Source organism: Pseudoliparis swirei, chromosome 12, assembly GCF_029220125.1.
Source record: "Pseudoliparis swirei isolate HS2019 ecotype Mariana Trench chromosome 12, NWPU_hadal_v1, whole genome shotgun sequence".
In the NCBI taxonomy this organism is placed as follows: domain Eukaryota; kingdom Metazoa; phylum Chordata; class Actinopteri; order Perciformes; family Liparidae; genus Pseudoliparis; species Pseudoliparis swirei.
In genome coordinates, this window is record NC_079399.1 from 15,063,065 (window position 1) to 15,080,939 (window position 17,875).

At 42.3% G+C, this 17,875-nt stretch overlaps 1 protein-coding gene across 4 annotated transcripts in view; it reads left to right on the forward strand.

Annotated features, from left to right (window-relative positions):
- sipa1l1 (signal-induced proliferation-associated 1 like 1) overlaps nt 1–9,888 on the forward strand; it is an 80,037-nt gene extending 70,149 nt beyond the window's left edge. For 3 of the 4 annotated variants that reach the window (XM_056427652.1, XM_056427654.1, XM_056427655.1), the window contains 7 exons: nt 930–1,124; nt 1,830–1,998; nt 2,987–3,221; nt 3,574–3,744; nt 4,061–4,172; nt 4,885–4,963; nt 6,275–9,888. In XM_056427652.1, coding sequence (XP_056283627.1) covers nt 930–1,124; nt 1,830–1,998; nt 2,987–3,221; nt 3,574–3,744; nt 4,061–4,172; nt 4,885–4,963; nt 6,275–6,418 — 1,105 coding nt within the window. In that variant the 3' untranslated portion in view covers nt 6,419–9,888. Of the gene's footprint in view, nt 1–929; nt 1,125–1,829; nt 1,999–2,986; nt 3,222–3,573; nt 3,745–4,060; nt 4,173–4,884; nt 4,964–6,274 lie in introns of those variants that run through there. The other variant, XM_056427656.1, reaches the window with a different exon arrangement.
- Nucleotides 9,889–17,875: the final 7,987 nt, after the last annotated feature.

Below are 17,875 nucleotides of genomic sequence, written 5' to 3' on the forward strand. Positions count from 1 at the left end.
GAGGAGGAGTTTGTGTATCGGTGCATCATTTGAAGTAGAATACAACTTAATGTGTAGAGTGGTTACAACCCGTGGGGGTGGTGAGTGGCAAGATAAATCTGAGCGTTTGTGATGCGTTTCACAAGTTCAGGCAGGAGAAGAAAAACATGTCTGCTTGTTTATTATTTAGACTTTTTTTTTCAAAGCTTTGTTTTTCCTTCTTATTTGTTTCGAGAGAAGTTTCCGGGTACAATGAATCTCGGTTGACCTCTTCCACTTTGTCACGTGACATCGCAGCATCTGCTTGAACTCTGCAGAATGTTTCCCGTTCCCATTACTGGGGCCGATCCGCCTCCGCCCAAGAGGAACACACACGAGACCACTTCACACTCTCATTGAGTCTTTCCTGGAAACCAAGCCCGGGAGCAGTTTCAACTCCCTCTTATCGTTCCACATTAGGCCTCAGGAAATATGCAACACATGTCCACCTTTACACGGCTGAGTCGGTGTTTTGAGCTGAGAGAACTCCAGTGATTTGTTCCTCCAGTTACAGTTCATGACCTGGACATTGTCGCTCCAGCAGTTTAGATGAATTTATATTCTGTCAAAGTGGCGAAGGGGGAATATGCTCTGAAGTGAGTTTGACCACAGGTGATACTTTAAACAATTTTCCACCTATAAATTAACTATGTTATTCCTCCCTGGATATTCTTAGAATATTTGAATGTTACACTCTTGAGATTTGTTAATAAATCTTCACCCAAGAACAACATTGATATCCTGTGGAGCAATTCTGATTCTCATCTAATCAAGCCACAGAACAAACCTGTCTTTACCTAAAGATGCAGGATTATGATTTGACTTGTATCATCATTCATCATGATCTGAGCTTCTCTTATTTATGATGCATTGCTCCTCTCATCGTCTGTTCCTCTCCTTTTATCCGTCAGTGCCAGGCATTCAGGCCACAGCTCCCCAAGAGAGGAGTCCTCCTCTGCAGCCACTGCTCCTTCATCCCAGTCCTCATCATCATCCCCTGGGCCTAAAAGCTTCTACCCCCGCCAAGGAGCTCAGTCCAAGTACCTGATTGGCTGGAGGAAACCCGGTTCCACCATCAATTCTGTTGACTTTGGGGACACACGCAAGTAAGGACGGAACGGAAATGAAATGGAGAAACGATTAAGTGGGTCTTTAATTGTAGTTCCCAGTCCAGCAGTGGATTTAATCTGCATAGATAATTTTGTAACCGTTTACTAGAGCTCCTATTGCTGTAGTTAGTCTGGAACAAGTGATCCAGGGATATACTGGCTTAAGTTCCACTGATTCTTGCAGGGAGTAAGCAAATGAAGAAGAGGACTTGTAGAATGTAGTGCAATTCATTCACAATCCCAATAACGCTCCATCCATACCACCCTTTGGAAAGCTTATAACGTTGCATTTATGTTGACTGTCTGAGGTGATGGTGCCGGGTTCAGACAGCTCTTCGTCCCTTTATGTACGGCGACAAAACAAAATCAGGGTGACATGAACAGATTTTCCATGACGGTTTGTGTTGTAGGAATGTTAAGTCTGCGTTTGATCCCTTTACTTGTCCTCCCAGTGTACCTAACTATTTATGTCTTCTTGTAGTAATAATATGCATACTACTTGATTACCCCCTTGTGGTTAAAGAGCATATTACACTTGAGGCTTAATGCAGTAACCGAATGCAATTAAACTGACTTCCACACATTTTTATTCTATATTGTTGCTATTACTACACAAGGAGAATACATTAAAAGTGTTGCGTGAATACTTTTTGTCTACTACATTTCCGAAAATATTTGTCTGCGTCTATGTGTGTGTATTAGGAAGTCTCCGGGGGAAGGTGGATTGGAGGTCGCTCCAACCCCAGCAGCCAGGCCCTCTCTTCGGGATATGCACTCGCCCCAGCCTCACGCCAAATCTACGATGGAGGAAGATGTGAAGAGACGCTGTGCCCCGGACAGCCCTCCAGCACCACGGCGACATAAAGAAAAGGTTTGTTTGTAACCTTTGTTACAGTAAGTAGACCTAGGAACATGTCCTAACATTACTAAACTGCTGCTCGCCAGGTTTGTACAGCTTTTGTATGTCAGTAAATCTTTCTGCTGTTGTGAGTAAAGTTGATTAATAAGAAATACTGCTCTGTACACGAGGCTAAATGAAGTCATTAAACATATGCTCCTAAAATAAAACTACATCTTTTAAAGAAATCTTTGTCTCAGGACGAGATCATTTGGAAATCTCTAAGTTTCCAACATTTGTGGAATTGGTCTGACATCCAATTTGTTATCCGAATAAATTGTGTGAGCACATGTACTGTATATGTAAAATCAGGTATTCAATTTGTATATAAAATAACTCAAAGGTTCTCGCATGCCTTCCCGGTAACTGGCTAGTCAAAAAGCAGAAAAGTCTTGATACACTAAGTGAATGGGGGACACGTTTAGAGACAGGGAAAAGTAAAAAAAGCCGTTTTCAAAACTATTTTCAGTATAATCCACGTTGTATATTCACTACTTCCAAATGGCCTGAATCTTCACTAAAAGCGTATTATTAAAACACTTCCAAACAAGTCCACAGTGTTTTGGAAAGTGTTGAGTACATGTCTGAGAGGAATGAGTTGTGGATCATGCAGCACGGCTTGTGTGAGAGTTTGAAAACACATGTTTTTATGTAGTTTTGCTGTTAAACATGTCACCGATTTAAAACAAATCTTTATCTGTTTTTGATTCTTCATTCTTCAGGTTCATTTTAAAAAACTATAATTTGTTTTCAAATATTCAATGTAATGCGGGGTGAGCCAATTATATTGAAATAGTCCTTTTGTGGGTGAAATATTACTTTGAATAAGACTTTCACACATGCAGCAGCATTGATGCCGTTGGTCTTTATACAGATGTTCACCCACATAATGAATGGGTGCAGATCCTGTTTCTCAGTAATACAATAACACTTCCCCGTCACTTCTTCTCACTCTGTGAAGCACGGACAGAAATCGCCACCGAGCCAGCCTCTGAGCCACCGTCGCTCGCTCCATCGCACCCTATCGGATGAGAGCATCTATCGTGGCCAGCGCCTTCCTCCGCTGTGTAACTCCATCACGGAACAGACACTCGGCGCAGATGTTCTCTTCAGCTGCTCCACCCTCCCACGCTCACCCACCACCCGCGGTGTTCCTCTCAGACGGCCTTCCTATAAGCTGGGAGTCAAAATCCACGGTAAGAAGGAGGTGGATGAGTGTGGGTTGCCTGGAATCTATTGGCATTAACATTTGTTTTTAGGTGCTTCTATTTATTTGCAAAAGACTATATTTTGTAGCAATATCTTTTTGTGTTATGTGGTCATTTTGTACATGGAGGGAAAGCAGTGCAGGAAAAGGAGCTTAATACATCCCCACAATGTCATGTGGTTTGTTTATCATTAAAACAACAACACATGTCAGTGTCTGCTTCATCTGGTTTAGCTCTAGATGTGTCGCTGCTGCCCTCTTTTGATTTAAATCATACGATGGCAACAAAAGAAAAGATGGCAATCTTACATTCAGTCCTTTCCACAACTTTCTGTTTCCAGGTGACCTTTCGGCATCCGACACATCGTTGGTGGATTTGGTGGAGCGTCATCGCGGCCCTCTCCCTCAGGAGCTGATGCCCCTCCCGTCTCAAGACCGAGACGACACCCTCGATTGGACACACCTGGTGGATGTGGCCAATACATTTGATAGTGATAGAAACACACACTACGGTATTACCAAATACTAATAAACACACATGTCCTTGCAAAGGGACAAGATGCACTCAAATAAACACGTGATTTAAATACAAGAAAAGACAACATTAAATTGTCCTAACGGTCCTTTCAAGTAATTATAATATTGACTCATCATTACTCATCATTGTTGCGCCAATCATGTTTGTATGTTACATTGTAGATGGACTTACCTGCTCTATATTTTCATTTAGAGGCATGTTTCTATTCATTCTGCATCTGGTGCAGATTGTGTGTATTTGTAATTTCACACGACTTGTTCTCGTCTGTGTCCATCTGTCTCTGCTTCCAGTCCAGAGAAGTTACGTGTTCGGAGATTCAAACCACAGAAGCAGCGGCGCCTCCAGTCCCCAACAGCCACACATAGATCTGCAGCCGGCTCCGCTGTCTCGGCCCACCTCCAGGTGACAACTTACTTATACGCTCTTTACCACTTTATTTACTTGCATCGCACTTCTGTTAAACGTATCTGAAATAGAAGCTACGATTTCGGCTCTGGGACTTCTTCACAAGACTTAATCTTGCCATCTGTCCCCAATGCCTGTCTTTAAATGGTAAAATTTTTTTTTACTGAAGGTCTCCTGCTCCTTAGTCTGGGATTTGTTGCAGATCCGTTTAAGCCCCCTTCTCTTGAAATGTTTTCATTAGGAAACTGAAGGAGTTGGAGCGAGGTACCATTTTGGCTGAACTAATTGTTGTGTGATCCAGGATATGATGAGCTCAGTCTTATATTTCTGTACTCGTGCTGTGATCTGAAGTGTTATTGTCTTTGTTTTAATGTGCTGCGGCCTGCTTGGCCAGGACAGCTCCAGGTTTTTAATCTCAAAGACTTTTTATTGAATAAAACACATTCATTTTTGGGGAGGATAAATTAGATTTAATCAGATTCAACTTGTTCTACACTTCCTAATTATATGATAAACAGTTCCAAGTGTGAATAGATATAAGTTAGAGGTCTACAGATGAACAAATAGCCTCTTAGATAACTGCTGAGCAATAACTAATGAATGAACAGTGAACCAGTGGGATGGAGTTCACTCATAATTCAATATGATTATCCGCTCTCTATTGGAGTGTATGTGGACGTCCTGCTATGTGTTTCTTTCTCGTCCACAGTGAGGGTCACATAGGGCTGGAGAGGAAGGTCACCAAGCTGGAGGCGATGGTGAAGATGCTCCAGGAGGACCTGAAGAAGGTGGGAGAGAAGACACGGACAAGTGCACATGCATCCATATACATAGATACCGTTTTAGTTGATTGTCATCGGATGCGTCGAGAACTTTTCTCTGCATGTTTACAACCTCCACTCTGTGTTGTGCTAAAAGGTCGTTGTCTGCCTCCCCCTCTATTTGAGTGCCTGAATGAATGAATGAAAGGTTGATTTGCATACGACTGAACATGGAGCAGGTGGTGTAAATTACCACTTTGTCTTAAATATAAAATACACACTCAGCTGTTGAGCCCGGCTGCTGTTGCTTTGGATCCACTTGATCACTCATTGTTGTTAACGGCTGACTCCGATTTTCCCGGGAGGAAATAACTTCTTTTATTTAGCTCCTTTGCGCTCAAAACAACGTTCACGATTGCTTGCTTCAGATGCGTAGGTGTGATGCATTCCAGTCATCTGCAGTGTCAAACAACACTTGCCGATTTCTGACAGCGCACTTATACTGCAAAAGTCTTGTACAGCAACTCTTAAACGTCTCTTTTACAGTCAAATAGAGAAAATTAATTGCAGAAAGTCGAAAACAAGGTTCAGCTGGATAGACACGGCCCGTTGTGTCCACCTCCACAAGCTCTATCCTCTAATAATGATACCAGACAGGCTATATTGATTATTCACTCCAAATTCTACTTCTGAAAGCTTCTTTTTTTTATTCGTTAACAATCCAGCCCGTTAACAGTGAAGAGTTGTCCTCCGCTAAATGGCCGTGGTCTGCGTGATTAAATGATTACGCAATTCTTTGTAAATTCCCGGCTGTCTGTGAAATACTGGAAAGCGTTCTGCTGTCCGTCTATATCCAAGTTTTTTTTAAAGTAGCAGTCGATGAGTTTGACGCCAGAAAAGCTCAGACGCTCCACTCTCACCTCCTTCAGCCTCCGTCAAGCGGGTAGCAATCAGCCTGCAGCTGTCAGCATGAAGCGAAACTCCCCTCAGTGTGTTTTCTTTAACTGGCTCCATATTTTTGTTCGTGCACTCAACTCTGGGTTTACTTTTCGTGACGCTTTTGACAGATTCAAAGTGTCGACTGATAAAATCTACCCACGAGGCCCTTAAAGTTCTCTCGAGTGTGACTCACTCTGCAGAGCTGAGATGTTTATGTAAACACCGGATAGTGTTTATTGTATTTATACAGACAGTGAGGTGTTTGCATTGACTCGCTTAGTTTGTATCTTTTAGTTCTACTCGTGAGGCATTGTTTGTTTGTTTTTCTCCAAATGTAACCGCCTAATAACCGGTTTAATTGACGGATTGATTCTCCCAACCGCTCCCCCTCTCGCACAGGAGCATGACGAGAAGGTGCGGCTGCAGGGTCAGATCAAGAGGCTGTGGGACGACAACCAGAGGCTGCAGGAGGAGTCGCAGACCTCCGCCGCCAAGCTCAAGAAGTTCACCGAGTGGGTCTTCAACACCATCGACATGAACTGACGCCCACCCGCACATCGTCACTCGCCCACGCACACATGCACACATACGTCAGCACACACAGACTGGATGGAGGCGCAGAGCGGGAAGAAGAGCGGAGGCTTGTCGGACCCAGTCGGCCCGATGCTGCCGAACCCTCCGACCATCTCCCACGGGGTTCGACCTTCAGCGGGGTCGTATCATCGGCCGGCCTCTGTGTTCACCTTCTCAGGATGAGACTCAAGGAAAATGTGTTTTTATCAGATTATGACAGACTGCCCTCTACTCTCCAATAGCTCCACGAGACCGTTGCTGAATTGATCTCTCTCTCATCTCGCTGTGCCAAAATCTTTGTTTTTGTGCAAAATGTCCAACAAGAGGAAGCTCCTCCTCCTCTCCTTCCTCTCAGACTTCTCCCTGCCATGCCTTCTCAGTGGGTGTGATTCTCTTTAGGGACAACCTGCGGTCCATATATGGTCTGTTCCTCTGTTCCCATATTCAATCACTTACTTGAGTCGTTTGTGCCAAACCAAACCCGCCTCAGCAGAGGGTAGCAGACAGCCATGTGACTTAAGAGACGACGTCTCTGAAATGCCACGTGAAGTCTGACCGGTCTGCCGTACACGGGATCTGAAGCCTCAGGACCACTGGACACAGGAGTTGTTTTCAAGTCCTTCACATGTGAATGGAGAGTCGAGACTCTGAGTGTTTCCTGTCCTGGAAGCTTCTGACCACTGAAGGGCCATCGTGGCCAGTTTCCAGCCTCCGACATGGTAGCAGGTTGACGAAGGGAAACGTGGATTTGTACAGTGTTCTTTTTCTCTCCTCTGCGTCACTCATCTCTGGATTACAGCGTCCTGTTTGTCCCGACAGCACAAACCAACACCTGGCAGAGGAGTATATTTATAAGCCATTGGCAAGTGGTGCCATTCAACATGACTGATATCCAGAGTGCTTTGGTCCATTCCAATTGTATGTGTCTTAAATAGCAATAGGAAGAAGTCAGGACTCCTGTCTCTCAACAACAAAAGTGGAGAGAAGACATTTCAAGTGGGAAATGATGTTTTAAAGGTTACAAGCCTAAAAGACACCCATCTGTGTCTTCCATTAAAGCCCTGAACGCCATGCTTTAAGGAAAGAGGAGAGGACTCCACTCGCCAGCCCACTGTCTGGAATACTGAGAGCCACCTGATAAGCAATGACAGACATTTTTTGGGAGGGAAAAGTTCTAAGGGATGTTTTTCCCCGGGTTAATTTATTTCCTTGTATTATAATTCAAAAAAATAAGTTGTTCTATTCGTACAGTACAACTGACAACAGTGTTTAGTTCCTCAAGAAAACGGTCACTTGCGATATTATTTAAATGGCTTTCTTTCTTAATTCTGGCTAAAGCCGTGCTATATGCTTTTAAACCTGTATTATGTTGAATTCTGTAGTCGTGTTGCTTACAGTGCCCTCTAGTGGTGACCAGTGGAAATGTCATGATTATTATCTGTGCTGCCAGTCACTCTGTACATTCCTCACTCGTCGTCAACAATCAGCCAGACGTGGACCGGCGACCACGAAGAGACCCCGAAGCTCTGAGAGACGATCCCAGGTGGACTCTGGATGAAGGGAGCAGACCTTCGGTGGACTCGGACGTGTGTTACAATTTGACATGTATAGTTTTCCTCAGGTTCGGCCGGCGTTGGGACAGTGAGGATCTTTAGAGAGTAAAGACGACTTGCGTGATGAGAGTAAGGAAGCGCTCCGGGACTTTCCTCTGGTGTGTTGTCGTCATGTGAATCTTCACGGGTCTATTCAGCCGTGCCTACACTCACTCGTTTTGGTCATTTACTCCCAGGCAGAGCAGGGATGTGCCTTTGAGACAGCACCTGGGGAACAGATGAAAGGGAAAGGCTCTTCATCCAGAAAAACAAACAAACAAACACACATACTTACCTTGCACACACACGCATTAGTTTTAAATAGCCTCATACTCACAGTTGTGGACCTCTCGTGTGTTTTTGTATCGAGAGGCGTGTGTGTGAGACGTGTGCGTCCGTGCCTTTGCATTCAGTTGCATGCCGTGTATCTTTCAGGGCAGTGATGAGAGGGTATCGGAAGAAATGTTCCCCCAAATTATGAAGCTGATTACAACGCAGGCCACCAAGCTTTGTCCTCAGCCAGCTGTCTGTTGGGGTCACTTCAGGTCACGAGCTGGAGCATGTATGTTGAAACTGTCTCCACATGCATGGTCTAAGCCTTAAATCCCCCCCCATCCCCCCCTCGATGAAAAAACACTCAGTTTTTGAATCTCTAGAAGTCGATTAGCATCTTGAATTGATGTAATTGAAACCCTGCAGCATAAAGCACAACACACAGCCGACTGTAAAGAGAATATGAACAGGCTCACGGTGTTTAATGTAACTGACTAAGCAGTTTAGCAGGGAGATGAGTGACCGATGGACCGGTTCTGTTTTAAGAATCTCTTGGATTATAACCAGTGGACAGTCGAGTGCTTCATTGTTTCCGCTTGATTTGGTTGCATTACTGAGTTGGCCAGTTGTGAAAAGCGTCGAGTCGTCATCCAACTATGTGAAGTCAGTAAAAATGAGTCGTAGGCTATAGGCAGGAATGTTCCCAAATCGAGGTTTCGACTGTACATTGTTTTGAGCACTAGTTTCCTCACCAGAACTTCGGCATGTAGACGCTTGAATAATCACTCCTGGGTAATGTTTGGTATTTTATCGTAGGTGGAACGTGCTCCAGCTTTCTGTATCCAAAATGACAAACTGCAGATGTGTTGCTCGCATCTTTAGAAGTGACGTTGGATGTTAGATACAGCTGTGCACCTTATTCAAAGACATTCTCACACACACACACACACACACCAGTTACTTCAGTATAATAATACAGTGCGCACAGTATAATAATACAGTGCGTGTAGTTTTGTTTTTCTTTCCTCAGATTAGTTGTCGGTGCTTTTCGGAGGCATGTGGGAAATGTGAATGTTCAGAGGTTCAAATGTTCCATTTTATAATATCGTTTATTTTTAAGAACCTTTGCACAATGTTTTATAAAAACTGCTCGTGTCGACAGGTTTGGGCTATGAAGGGTGATTCGGTCCATTCCTGTGTTATCTAGCTCGTCGTGATGTCACGCTGTAGTTTTCCTGCCGATGAGAAAGCGAGAAAGGTGCTGGACTCTGTTCGCCTCGGAGGACGCTGGTTCTCTGACGAGCTCCACCGGCCCGGTTGTGGATTGTGAGGAAGGTTTCGAGAAGCCCGGTCCCGGCTCCCGTTCAGAAGAACACGGCGAGCAGTGGAGGGATCGGCGCTGACTGGAGATCGAGCAAACTATTTCAAGAGGACCGTTTGTTCGTTTGACAGAGTTTAAAATACCGTTTACATCCCGGGTCCATTGTCTTTGTAACATGTAAAGGTTTTAAAAAGACATTTGCAGTGATCACAGTATTAAAGTTTCTGAAATAAATAAATGCCGTATCAACTGGTGCTGTGGACTTGTTGGTTTGTGCACTATATTGATTTTACTTTTTACTTGTCTTAATCTCTTTCTACTTTATTGAGTAAATAATAAGAAATGGTATCCTACATTGACAAGATACGTATTCTGAGTGTTCATACATGTCTTAAGTGCATTGGTGTCTTTGTCTAAGGATAGAAAATAAATAAAAATATAGCTTCATTTTGGCAATCGTATATCGATTTTAAAGAATCAAAGGTCGATCCTAACATTACCGTCGACAATAATATTAAGCAAACATTAAGACTTGTATTAATGCACCATCTCAGATGGATGCTTATAAGACTGGGCGATACATCAGCATTAGTTCTCTGAGAATCTCTCTAATATCAAATCACAACAGTTATTAATCAGTATTGAATAGGAAGATCAGTAGGGATACCAATGCCCTAATGGTGATAGATGTATTGATATACAACTCAGATATAGGGGGCTGCACAGTGGTGTAGTCGGCTATCACCTCACAGCAAGAGGGGTCCGGGTCTGGTTCTGGTTCTGGGCGGTCCTGTGTGGAGTTTGCATGTTCTCCCCGTGGCAGGGTGGGTTCCCTGGGTTCCCTCCCTCAGTCCAAAGACATGCAGGTCAGGTTATTGGACTCTAAACGTCCCGTAGGTGTGGATGTGTGTCTGTGATGGAGACCTGTCGGGTGACCTCTGACCGGCTCCAGCGACCTTGAGAATCGGTTCAGACGATGGATGGAACTCAAATATATATCGTGATGTCCTGAGTGAAATACACTACAATGAAAATTATGTAGTAAATAATGTGTATTGTTTATTCAAAAATGTATAATATGAAAATATGTAAATACAGTTGAAAAAAATGTTTACGTCTAAAAATAAAACCGCTGCTGAGCTTAATAAATTGCAATGAAAGCCAAACATGATGCAAACAAATACATCACACAACTACATTTATTTTTGATTTGCATGATATTGCTTTTCAAAAGCTTCAATACGTTCCTCAAGTTATAAAATAAATTTCAATTTAACTTAAAAGGAGTTCATGTGATGGACAGAGTTAAAGTGTTTTTCTCAAATACTCTTAACACTGGGTATGGATTCACTTTCTCCTGCAGAGCTTCTGTCTGATGACCCCCGGTGAGGAGGAGAGTGAGCCGAGCTCTGGGCCTCGGACCCCGCGCCCCGGGCTGCTGCTGGTCCCCCATCGCACTAATTCACTTTCTACATCTAAACTTCACTGAAGGAAAGATGTTGTTGTACCTGAACTAAATGTCAGCCTGAGTTACCGCCACGCAACGAGCCGTCACAGCCTGACGGAGGATCTCCAGATTGAGTGTGATTCCAGGATCTCTGATCATACAGAAATAAGGTGGTTTCAGACCAGGGGTCACCGACTGTTTTGAAACCGAGAGCTTGTTCAAGGGCACCAAATAATACGGAGGGCTACTTGTTTGATATAAACTTCCTGAAGCTTTTATTCCACGGTCTTTTGATTGTTCTGACCAATATTCTGATTGTGAACATAGATTGTGCCGAAGACACGTACAGTACTACTGAAGATTTTAAGAACAATAGGTCCTCCGCACCGACTGTCAGTGTCCATAATATTAATAATCAGAGTGGTAATGTTTGATGGAGGATCTCCAGATTGAGTGTGATTCCAGGAGCTCTGATCATACTGAAATAAGGTAGTTTCAGACTATTCTGTAAGTGTGTTTGTTTGTGAAGCCATGAATGGGTAACCTTTATTTAGAGTAAGTATGAAGAACGTATATGTTAAGTGTGTATTAACTTCCTGGGAGCAGGACGCCTGGCACTGCAAAGAAAATAATAAAAATAAACGTTGTGTAATTTAGAGAAATTAGCTTGTTTCCAAATGTCTATATAAAATAAAATAAATCTGCCTCTGTGAAATATTCAAAATAATGTATGAACTAGAAAAATAGAAAAAAGATAAACTGAACTGTAAAATACATTGTAGATTATGGTTATTGATAGACTAGATATGCAGAGTCTAAAGGACCTTCAGAGAAGATTCAGGTTTTTGAAACTGGAAATGAATCCGAGCCCTAATGTCCATTCATTTTGCTTTTTCCAAAGCTTTTATTCTCGTGCCACGGTCTTGATGTGGATGGCGTTTCTGCAGTTGTCATAGCGATGGATCTGCTCAGCCTGTGTTATGTTCTCAGAGAGCACTTAACAAGTTGTAGTTAGAACAAACTTTGATGCTTAAGTACAACAACACAGAAGTCCTATCATAGAGTATCTTGTCATCAGATCCCTCTCGGCCTCTCTCTATCCTCACCATGGTTATTATCGTCACATCGATAATATCTTCTCCAGATATTGCCTGCAGCGCTTTTAAGCCTTTATAAAGAAAAGCTGCTTCACCTCTGGGACGTATCTATAAATCCTTGCACATATACTGTATGCCAGGAAATGCTTTCACCAACCAAATAAAATGATGCTTTTCCAGATTTCAACTCTTTTAGCCAATGCAACTGACTGTGAAAGAAAACTCTGAACTACAATCGGACTTGTTGGTCGGTCGGTCTGCTGCTGAGGATCGACCCGTGCTGCTTTCAGCCGTCCACCTGCAGAGATCGTTCAGGGCTGCGTGAGGCGCAGCGGTCACTGCAGCCTCGGTGCACAGGAGGACCGGTTTGATGCGGAGGAGGCCGCATCGTCATCATCATTGGTACAGGTGGACAGTGTGTGGGCTGCATCACCTGCGCCTCCTTTCAAGGAATCGCGACACAGAGTGCAAGAGGCCGACATGTACGTCTGATCGGGGAGAGTTTAAAGCCTCATACAGGTTGCATAAGCAAATGTGATGTTTGAGTTGCCTCTGTGTTTGCACGTTTGGGCTCTTCTGTTCAACCGCTGGTGACCTTTCAACCCCCACTGGAGGTGGGAGTCTTTTCTATTTTTTTCACGTCAATGTGATAAACCATTGCCCCGTATTCATAACCACAATGAAGCCCCAATTTAATATCACTTCTATTCTAACATGGCATCATCTTCATTTGATTTCCGCTGCCCTGTGACTTGGGGAATGAAACTGTTTACCGGCAGCATGTGGCCGTCGCTCTTTCTTCCCGTTGTGCTTTGACACCACACTCTGCAGCAGCCCACACAACGCCTGCACGTCTCTCGGCTCTTCTCAAGAAGAGAGTCGGGGACAGCAGAGGAGGCGTTGGGAAAAGCTTTCCGTAGGTGTGCTTTTAATTGGATAACATTTTAATTGGTTGAAAACTGAGGTGAACTGGAAGATGAAGTCATCAAAAGCTCCTGTAAGCCTCCTCTTCATTTGCTTAATAGATGAACCCCTCCCCCCTCCCCTCCGCATACTCCTGCAGTCTCCTTCAGAGTTCACGAGGTTTGGGTTAGGGTACCCATCCAGTCGCAGACGACAGCTATTGAAATGAGTTTCTGGACTAACGGTGCTGCTGCTTTGGATCTCCAGGAGCCGGATGAGATGGTTTGAGTGTGTGCTCGGGATGCCTCCTGGAAAGCACATCCAGCTGGAGGGATTTCCTCTGGGCAGACCCAGGACACACTGAGGGATTACATATCCCATCTGGCCTCGGGGTCCCCCAGCAGGAGCAGAAGAAGCCAGGGACCCGACCCTCAGCACCCAGACATACTCGCAGAATCAGTGACTTCTTTTAAATCACTTCTTAAAACCCATTTTTATAGAACAGCTTTTAAGTGATCTCGTCCTTTTATGCAGAACTTTGGTTCCCCTAATTTAGTTTGTCTGTTTGTTTTATTTTATTTTAATTTTAATATATATATATATATTTTTTAATGTTATATTCGGTCCTTACTATTCTATTTGTTTTGCCTTGACTCTCTGTAGAGCACTTTGTAAACTTTGTTTTTAAAGGTGCTATATAAATAAAGTTATTATTATTATCATTATACGTTAGCAGCAGAAAACGGGAGATTTTATTCAGAATATTAGTCCTTTATGTAAATAAGTCGGGCTCACCCGGTTTATTTTTTACTGATGTTACGGTACCTTCTTTAAAATTCTGTTAAAGTAAATATATCCTGTTTAACGGTACTTCTTATACAGTTATACTCTATCCAGCTCTTGCCCTTTCAGAGCCGTTGCTAGCCATGGGTGGATTCTGACCCCTGGGACACACCACGCACATTGTGCTTCTCTTCGTGGTGTGTTGTGTCTCTCTTTGTTTAGCTTTTGTTCTTTATGTACAATATTTGTGGCAGTTGTGCGTCTCTTTATGGTGGTAATCTGTTTTGTTTTGCTCGTTTTGAGAGTCTTTGAGGTCTTTTATTTTCTCTTTTTGCTTATTTTGCATCTCTTTTTAGTTTAATGTTGTCTCTTCGTGGTTGTTTCACAACCCAAGACGGTGTTATCCCTCCGTGGTGCTAACACACACATTCACACAGGCACACTGGGTGAATGTGTGTGTTAATGCATGTCATGAGACATGTAGCTATAAAGCAGCACCACATGTGGGGCAACTCCCACCCACTTACACACACACACACACACACACACACACACACACACACACTTCCCAGTGGGATCTTCTCTTCCTGTTTACTGTTGCTTAATAATTCAGTCAGTCCAGAGTGGAGGCTTGTCGTAGATGTGTGTGTGTGTGTGTGTGTGTGTGTGTGTGTCTGTGTGTGTGTGAACGTCAATCTGTCAGGCCAGAGTGGTCCATTAGTATCAACATTGTTTTTAACGACAGTTAGTTGGTAAGTGCATGTATTGATTTGTGAGCGTTATGACGGACATCTTTTCCCATTTGCACACTAAACGTCAGATGAGAGTGAACACAAAGAAAGAGACGACTTGCTCCTGAAGAGCGGTGTCGCTTCCCTCAACCCGGGATGATCCGTTGATTTAGGGCACCGACGGTGTCTCGTCTCCAGCACCAGCAGTGAGAATATGCTGCCCACTGCAAACATGCTGTGTGTTGACATGCTTTAATGTAAAATGGATACACACACACATACACACACACACACACACACACGTAGTGAGACTGTAACCCCGCCTGACTACAGCAAGCAGCCAGTTTCCTCTCACAGTCCATCGTTGCATCAGATGCTTTGATGTGTATCAACTGTAGAGCTGTGAGACCGGCTCCTCTTCTACTAGGAGATTATTCTGTTCATCATGAGACACAATGAGATTATTCTGTTCATCATGAGACACGATGAGATTATTCTGTTCATCACGAGACATGATGAGATTATTCTGTTTATCATGAGACACGATGAGATTATTCTGTTCATCATGAGACACGATGAGATTATTTTGTTCATCATGAGACATGGGGAGATTATTCTGTTCATCATGAGTCACGATGAGATAATCCTGTTCATCATGAGATATGATGAGATTATTCTGTTCCTCATGAGACATGAGGAGATTATTCTGTTCATCATGAGACATAGGGAGATTATTCTGTTCATCATGAGTCATGAGGAGATTATTCTGTTCATCATGAGACATAGGGAGATTATTCTGTTCATCATGAGTCACGATGAGATTATTCTGTTCATCATGAGACATGGGGAGATTATTCTGTTCATCATGAGTCACGATGAGATAATCCTGTTCATCATGAGATATGAGGAGATTATTCTGTTCATCATGAGACATGATGAGATTATTCTGTTCATAATGAGACACAATGAGATTATTCTGTTCATCATGAGACATGATGAGATTATTCTGTTCATAATGAGACATGATGAGATTATTCTGTTCATCATGAGACATGAGGAGATTATTCTGTTCATCATGAGACATGATGAGATTATTCTGTTCATCATGAGACATGATGATATTATTCTGTTCATCATGAGACATGGGGAGATTATTCTGTTCATCATGAGTCACGATGAGATAATCCTGTTCATCATGAGATATGATGAGATTATTCTGTTCCTCGTGAGACATGAGGAGATTATTCTGTTCACCATGAGACATAGGGAGATTATTCTGTTCATCATGAGTCACAATGAGATTATTCTGTTCATCATGAGATATGAGGAGATTATTCTGTTCATCATGAGACACGATGAGATTATTCTGTTCAACATGAGACATGAGGAGATTATTCTGTTCATCATGAGACATGGGGAGATTATTCTGTTCAACATGAGACACGATGAGATTATTCTGTTCATGAGACATGATGAGATTATTCTGTTCAACATGAGACATGATGAGATTATTCTGTTCATCATGATACATGATGAGATTATTCTGTTCAACGTGAGACATGATAATATTATTCTATTCAAGATGAGACATTATAATATTGTTCTATTCAACATGAGACATGAGGAGATTATTCTGTTAAAATTGAGAAATTAGGAAATGTTTCTCTTCAAGATGAGACATGATGAGGTTACACTGAATGAGTAAACAGGGAAAGAGGTGAACATGAGGAGAGGTTTGAAGAAGAAGAAGAAACGATTGTTGGCTTTGTTGCATGAGCAGAAGAGTCCGGAGCGTTTACCCTTCCTACATCAAAGCTTGTGATTGCATTCGTCTCAACTATTTTAAATGTTTTTCTCTATTCATTTGAGATATAATACCACTAAAGTACAAAATCATATTATTTCAGAATGTTATATAAGTGATCTCCTGTTGTCTTGTGACTACGGGTTCATTTGGTTGTTTTCTAAGCCAAACACCTTTTTCTTGAGCTAATTAAATAATGAACTTGTTGTCATGAGAAAACGACTTCTTTTATCCCGAGGTTATTTACCTTGTGAGCACATTGAAGTTGCATGAGACAACTTGTAAACAAAGCACCAATGAATCAACGTTGTGCTGAGAAAGGGTTCGAGAGTTTACCGCCTTCCTCTGCACGACAAAAACCTTGTGTTATAGTTTCACTCAGGAAAGACGAGAAGGGAAAAGCTTCACTTGGTAGAGACGTTGGCGTTTACCCCATTTATTAGATAGCAGCCAATTTGAGACATTTATTACAACTAATTAGAACACACTATGATCCTTGCAAAAGTGATTAACCAGCAATTATGAATTATCATGAAACATGATACTGTGAGAAGATTATAGTGAATTATAAGTATGTTCAATCATAATGCATAATAGACATGGGCGTCAGAATGTGCGGAAAATTAACCTGCATCACGGCTAAATGTTATCGCATGATACTTTCATGAGGCTTTTCTTTTTTTTATACTTGATATTTTATTTAGGTATTTTTACAGAAATACAACCTTCAAAAGTAAGAATTCATAAGAACAATAAAACCTAAAAATAAATTACAAATTAACCATGCATCTGGCCAAGATGAAATAAGGAAACAGAAAAATAAAAATGTTAAAGCAGGATAATAATTATAAATAAGGAAGCACAAAAAATTAAAACGACCATGCAACACTTCACCAACGTTGTTAGTAAATTATAAATTCGGTCCAACAAACAGATCTCTAGTAGAAAATATATTCAAAGAGTTCTTTTCACAGGGTATCTTTAACTTAGTTTTAGGCGTTCGTGGTTGCTTTTCAAACACAGCGTTCCCATTCGTGCGTCGTTCAAACCAGTTTGAGACTGGCTGTGTTGGAACAGAACCTGGGCGCTTTCGGATAGACGAGATCAACGCTTTGATATAAATAAATCTGTCTGATTTGTGAACTGTTAACAGGAAAAACATTCAGTGACACCGACAGTGTTTGATTCCAAAAAGGTGAACTATTAGGCACCATCATACACATCCCAAGGCAAGGATCCATCGTGATATGGTGCAGTAACATAGTTACCTCACTTTCTGGCCATGTAGTCTTTGTTTGGAAGAGTGAACGAGCCACGAGTGAGACAACAATGTTGGTGTGTTCAGAATAAGTGACAATAAGATAATGATGGAGTGCTTTACATCAGCGTCAACATGTCTGATTTAGTGTTGCTGTATTATTTTATAGGCACACATCTAGGGTTGCTGTGTATTTAAGGTTCTCCATACGATATTCA